The 7,096-nt window shown below is 46.0% G+C and overlaps 1 protein-coding gene across 1 annotated transcript in view; it reads right to left on the bottom strand.

Annotated features, from left to right (window-relative positions):
- Positions 1-3,997: 3,997 nt before the first annotated feature.
- LOC138527005 (alpha-1-antitrypsin-like) overlaps positions 3,998-7,096 on the bottom strand; it is a 70,406-nt gene continuing 67,307 nt past the window's right edge. Inside the window, exons 6-7 of the mRNA XM_069637986.1 lie at positions 6,534-6,758; positions 3,998-4,188 (exon numbers count right to left, since the gene is read on the bottom strand). Coding sequence (XP_069494087.1) covers positions 6,570-6,758 — 189 coding nt within the window. The 3' untranslated portion in view covers positions 3,998-4,188; positions 6,534-6,569. The remainder of the gene's footprint in view (positions 4,189-6,533; positions 6,759-7,096) is intronic.

Below are 7,096 nucleotides of genomic sequence, written 5' to 3'. Positions count from 1 at the left end.
TTGTTTATAGGTCTGTTATTATTTGATATCATACACTGATTCCCCTGAGAACTTAATGGGGAGCGGGAGGGTAATATGCATAGCAGTGATATCTCAGAACAATGCCGTGCAGTAATCATGAGATGGTTATGTGAATAGATCAAAGAATAATGGAGACAGTGCTGAACCTTGGGGGACACCACAATGAAGTTGGATGGGACCTGAGGGCAAACCATCCAGGCTCATGCCGTTAAAGCAATTAACGAGAAAGGATTCAGACCACTTCTGGGCTTTACCAGACACCCCTGCCGCAGAACGAAATCTATGGCGAATGACCCACTGGCTGAGCGTGTCAAAGGAGGCGGAAAGATGCATCATGAGCAGGAGTAAGTCCGAGTGACTGCTCAAGGTCCATAGAAGTGCACCGCCACATGTATAGTTGCCATCTCAAGCTTCTGCTGATTGTCCCACGCTCCCAATTTGTCTCCAGAGGGGATAGGAGATTTGGAGTTTGTGGACCCAAACTATGGAATCTGCTCCCAATAGAGATCAGAGCTAGCCAGTCTTTGGCCCAGATTAGGAAGGCTTTAAAAACGCACTTGTTTAATTAGGCCTGTCCAGCTCTGGGATAGAATGTGTACATGATATGTGCAGTACCTCATTGAGGCTTTTTCTGATCCATCTGCGCCCGGATATAGTTAAGTCTGTCTTGGTGTGCGATATAAATAATCAAAATCAAATCTCAATGATCCCGTCAAGGTGTGAACCCTGGCTGCCGCGCACCCAGGAGACCGCGAGCCTCCACACATTGCATACTTCCAGCATCTTCCAGGATTGTAATTAGAAACAATGCATGGGCAATTGGCCTTTTAGTTGCAAGGTGGATCACCTAGGTCGAAGGTGTACTTTTTCATGTGGTGGCATAGTCCGGCACTGCTCTAGGAGTGATGGAGGGACACCTCATGTAACAGTAAGTCTTTGAAGCATTCCTTTATTATGTAGAAGGGGCAGGGTTTGGCCTTTTTATACAATCTCTCTAATTTCATCCTGAGTGACTGGGTGAAGGTGAAACGCTGAAGCATTATTACAGCCAGAGGCGTTGCTAGGGGGGCTCTGAGGGGGCTATAGGGCCGGGTCTTTTGGTTTCAGCCATGGATAGAAGCTCAGGGGTTACAACCAAAAGGGTTCGTTAGCCCCCAGTCCCGACAGTCCCATAATTAGCATAGCGCCAGATCGTTTCCAGACCTAGGAACACCCCTGATTACAACAAGATTGCTCTAATTCAGATGTGATTTTTGATTTATTTATTGACTTTTTTCTAGATCTATCCTTATTGTTATTGTTACTGTTATTTGGCATTTATATAGCGCTTTATATATCATTGGTATGATCTCAAAGCGCTTGTGGGTTGAACGCCCTCGGGGACCGTAGTCCAGGTTAGTGGAGAGAGTAGGGTATATAGGGTGCTTGAGTGCACTCAGTATGTGAGCAGCTAGTGTGAATTGCTTGATGGTAGCTGCAGCCTAGCATTAGGTGCGGTGGTAGTGAGAGATCAGTCGAATGTGTGCAGTCCGGTGGTTGGTCTCCGAGACTGCATTCTGGCGGCATAAGGCCAGTGTAGTGCGCATATGTGTGTAGCTAGGCCGATTTTGCGTGGGGTATAGCTGCGTTCATGCAGGATGTTGAGGTGCTCATGGAATATTGTTCGTATGTGAGCAACTAGGCCGATGATTTCACTTTCCTGGTGATTTTTACTTCAGAAAAGAGTGCATTTCCTGCAACCAATCAATCATAACAGGCTCACTTGGCATGGCCAACTTTTTCGACTAACTTCAATGTTTGAAAGAGATGTGTACTAGAATGTTCTGATCCCAATCTTTTTAGGTAATTTCAGTTTTTGTATTTTATCCAAAGCAGGAGCGCGGTTTGCTTCAACAGGGATGTATCCACGATAAAGGATTTGAAATCCTTTTTTTCTCTTTTAAATGGGGGGTGGGCACTTTTCTGTCCCCCTGTGAAAATGGGATGGAGGGGTCACAATCCGACTGCACAGTAAAGGGAGAGAGGGAATGGGTGTAGAAAAAGGGGCCGCTGAATAATGACCCACGTAATCAGTGTCGCAACCTGTTTACTTAAATGTCCTGCTGCCTAAATCTCTTTTTAATAAAGAAATGTTTCTTGGCCTGTGTAATTTCACCTTTGTTTTCTATCCTGAGCTCCTGTAAAAGTGATCTGTTAACCAGCCTTATGTCCTTGGCCATTTCTTTTCGGCCACTACCATTCCGCAAAGTGTTGGGTTGTACCATTGTTGGTGCAGTACCTCACCTATGGACTTGATCAATTATTTGGGGTGCAACCCTTATTCGTCATCCTTGATAACAGATGGTTACAGAGAGCAATTTGTCCATTAAGATCATGAACTTATCCGTAATCAGCTAGTCTAGTGAACGTCCATGAACGCGCGTAGGATCTAAATCCATGAAGGCAAACTCACTGGCTTCTGATTGGGTTTTGATCTCCTTAGCTTGAGTGTTCATTGGACAAGCGGCCCATAAATTAATGTCAACCAAAACCATACATTTGTTGACTGAAGCTGCCAATCTACCTATAATAAAAGGCCACATGTATGTTTGTCCGATGCATTGATGCGCACTAGAGACTGCCCAAACGCACATAGCTTCACCTGTTGTCACCGCTAGAGGTAGCTGGTGCCTTGGGATATATAGTGGTCCTATAATATTAAAGGCCAGATGTGCGTTTGTCCGATTCAGTCATGCACAGTAGAGACTGCCTGGACGCACGTAGCTTCACCTGTTGTCACCGCTAGAGGGAGCTGTTGCCTTAGAATATCTAGTGGTCCTATAATATTAAAGGTCAGATGTCTGTCTGCCCGATGCAGTCATGCGCAGTAGGGTCTGCCCGAAAGCACATAGCTTTGCCTGTTGTCACCACTAGGGGGAGCTGTTGTCTTGGGATGTGTAGTGGTCCTGCTGTGTCAATATTTTTTTCTATGAACATAAATTGCATGAAAATATATACCACATAAAATATTAACACTCTGAAATGTGCTTTCTTCGCACAGTTTGGCCCGTGTACACAGGCGTTCACACTAGTAGAAGATCATTTGTTTGCTTGGTGGATTCATTCTAGTTGGTATTTGGGGACTAGGGCCTCATTACGAGTTTGAATGTAAATCCGCCAATTTACTGCCATAATCGACTCCCGTTACCGTCACTCAGTCCTGTGGACTTACCATGGGATTACGAGTGGTGGCAGGGTGGTGCTAGTCGTCTTTTTGGAGTGGGGTATTTTTCTCAATTACTGGAGCAACCATTCCACTGCACTAATTTCACAGGCTAAACTCTTGTGGGGCAGTAATGTGACAGTAAAGGAATCACCTCCACTTTACCGCCACTTTACCGCCACACGGTCGTACTGGTGATGAGGCCCGTTCATGTGAATACAAAAGTGATAGCCTGTTAAAGCACAGTGTCTCACTGGTAGCAGTAGGGAAGGGTTTGGCTTAGCGAAGATTGCAGTAAAAATAGCAAAATGTGAAAAGTTGCAAAGTAGAATAAATATCTCAAAACATTAGTAAGCACTTTTTTTATGTTGGTGAAATGCCGCGGTGAGCGATCTCCTACTTCAGTTCTGCACTGGCCTGCGTGGAATTTCTGGAGCACCGCTATTGGTATTTGAACCATCCCTGATTTGGAAGGAGGCGAATTCAGCTGCATTTGGCAACTACGTCTGGATTTAGCACTAGCCCTTGGGTGGTAGCAGTGCGTGGTATAAATAAACAAAACATAACTAGCCTAACTCGAACTCACCCCGCACCCCCCCCAGGCAAAGACAAAAGCATGCAAGCATAGTGCTCAAAGTGCTGGTGCCTCCACTCAATCAAGCGCTTTGGAATCATACCAATTGTAAAAGGCACTATACAAATGCCCAATAACATAACATCAACATTTAGGACACAGAACATTCAGATTTTGTAAGGATGCAACAAGACATGGCCTTCAACACTGTGGCACTTCTTTTATTGCACTCATCAAATGGAAGAAAGCGCATGCGCGAGGTTGTGGGCAGTTTGAATGACTGTGGGGGCAGATGTCCTGCTTCAGTGAGAGCCCTGGCCTTCTCTCCCGAGTCCAGGGTCGATCCTGTGGGGTGTCCACATCCACTGGAGTACACAAGCACGGCCCCTTCCTGCAAACAGATATTAAAACGCGGTCAGATATGGACATATATTCGAACATTATGCCTCCCATGCCAGAGACACGAGCTCTGTATTCTGGGACTGGCAATCCGAGGTTTATAATGGGGAAATCCAGGACAACGAGTCCCTGGATGCAAAGTTAAAACCAGGACTGGACTACGTTCTCCCGAATGGAATGCGTGTATACATGAACCCTTGAAAAAGTGAGATTAAAAGAAGAGTACAAACTCAGGCTTAGGTTGTGAAGCAACAACGTGAATCTGTTGTAGAATCCATGAGTTAAAGCCACAGTCCTCCATGTCAGGAAAAGCATTCAGTCAACAATCACATAGGGCCTCTCTACGACTCCGGCAGTAGCCGTGCCGGTAAAAATAGCACGATGCCGTCGGAGTCGTGCTTTTCCATAGGACTCAATGGGAATGGGGAGGACGGATGCACCGGCGCTGTGTGCAACAGTGCCGGTGCGTCCGTTAAGGTCTGTGGGTGGGTGCAGTTCCGCCCGCCAGGTCAGACCTGGCGGCCGGGAGGGCATCTCGCCCGCAAACTTGTACTTTGCCATTCCGGGAAACAATGGTGCCAGTGAGCCTACCGACACCGTTATTACCGGACCGGCAATGTTATAATGAGGCCCATACACTTGAAAAGCGGCCATAGGCCATAGGTTTCTTTGTAATATTGTTTTGCGTCCAGGCACGTGGAGGCCATCATTACAGCTTCAGGTCTGGATGAGGGTGTAAAAAAAAGCATCCGAGCCTGCTTCCACCTTTTCCATGCGTTTTTACACCCTGTTTAAGCAATTGCCACTATCCCAGGCGTAGCCAGGATTGTCTAACAAGTGGGGCCTGAAGCTAATGTAGTTGGGCCCACAGCATTGACATTATCATCTGCTAATTCCCACACAGCACTGCTGAGTGGGGATTTACAGATTTTGGGTGGGTCTTGCCCACACAGGCCCTACCCTGTCTACGTCAGCGGGCCGCGGGCATCGAAGTGTTAGTGGGTATTGCACCCCTGCCAAAACGATTTAAAAAATGAAATCTGGGCTTATTTATCGGGAAGCATCATTACTTGGTGCAGGGGTCTGCAAACTTTAACTCTCCAGATGCTTTGCACTACAACTCCCATCAGCCCTAGGAAGCACAGTCAATGAGATCATGGAAGTCGTAGTCCAAAACCTCTGGATAACCAGTGGTTCCAGATCACTCCCTGGCATAGAGGGGGGTAGGGAAGGAGACGAGAGGATGAAAACTCTTAGGCAGGAGGCAAAAAATAAATGGCCAGTGCAGTCCAAGGCTTGGGGACATTTTTAGTGAAGAAACGGAAACAAGAGGTTGTAAAAGTCAGACATGGAACAGCCGGACAGACTGGAGTGACGGAACAGAGTTTACTAGTGCAGGCCAAGGAATCAAACAGTAATAATAATACTATTATGACATTACTGCGTGATATTTATTGATGCTAAAACCCTCTTGCAACTGCTACATATTCCTATGTTTATAAAAGATGGCTTGCATATTACACAAACCATAATAAGGTACGCAAACTAATATATAAATGTTTACATTCATTTGTATATTTCTTTGCGTACCTTATTATGGTTTGTGTACTTTTCAAGCTTTCTTTTTTAAACAGACATATGGAAAAGGTGTACTTTTCAGGCCACGCCCATCATGCAAGCCACGCCCCCAAATTAGGGCTCCCCATACAGTTCTCACCCCACTTAAAGCCCTGGCAACATGAATCAGGGATCTTGAATTGTGATCAGAATGTCAGTGTTGGCCATTACGAAGGAATTTTAAAGTATGCAAACATCAGTGGAGCTTCAAACATCAAAGAAGGTTTTTGAAATCCTGTTTTTTGGATGTTGGCCTTCAAGGTGCACTCCCACATGGCTCTGGTGAGTATGGCTCGACTGTTCTTAAGTTTTGGAGCTCAGGCCTGTACTAAAATATTGCTGATTAACAAAGAGAGTCCTGGGAGTCCCTCTGCCAGACATTAGTCTTGGTTACAAGAGACTTACCCAGAGTCTTTAGCTCACTATCTTTCACAGAGAAGAAATATCCTGGACATTGGGGCACGTGCTCGGTGTTGTGCTATGACTGCCTTGTGGCTGCCCTCTAGCCTTTGTGGGGGGGTCAGTGGGAAATGTAGCAAGGCCTGGGCCTTCCCTAATGGTTGGCTGTCTCTCTATGAATCATGGGACTGTGGAGGTGTAAATACATGTTGCATGTTCTAGAATGACAAAGATCAGAGTTAGGCGAAGAGTTGAGATCTGAGGAACTCGCATGGCGCAGTCCCAAATCACTTTCCCATCTCCTGTGATAACAATACTTACCAACAGTCATTGCTCATGACGCGGGTGCCCATGGCACTATTTTTCAAGTGGTTTGGTAACCTTCCCCACAAATAAAATGTAATTGTCATTTGTGGAAATGATTGTGAGGAACGGGTGGTTAGCCCTAAACTCCGGGAAAAGCGCCATCGGTACACCCTCAAAGAAAGTGGATGCGGCCGATTCCGTGCCTTCTTCGTTTACCTCGAGCACCGCCTTGTGGTCAGCCTGAGGGAACAGAAAGACAGCCTCGTTATACCAAAAAAAGAGGATTCTATGCTCCCCAATATGCGACGCAGTGCTACTGTCAACAAGCATGTCCACAGGCTGTCGCTAAGGCTTTTTCTCAAGTCAAGTGGCCTGATTACGTGTTTGGCGGTATTCCCCCTGAAAATACCATGGCATTCATTACGAGTTTGGTGGTGTGGGAAAAAAGTGGAGCTAATTCAGTTATCTCAATTTTTGGTACAAACCAAATTACAAGTGTTGGCCGAATTACCACTGGCGGAATTGCACCACCAAATTACACGTTTTGGCCGAATTACCACTGGTGGAATGAATGACTG

The sequence above is a fragment of the Ambystoma mexicanum genome, chromosome 14 (genome assembly GCF_040938575.1).
Source record: "Ambystoma mexicanum isolate Mex_15411 chromosome 14, UKY_AmexF1_1, whole genome shotgun sequence".
NCBI lineage: Eukaryota > Metazoa > Chordata > Amphibia > Caudata > Ambystomatidae > Ambystoma > Ambystoma mexicanum.
Note: the sequence above shows the minus strand (reverse complement) of the source record. Positions and strands in the feature narration are given on the sequence as shown.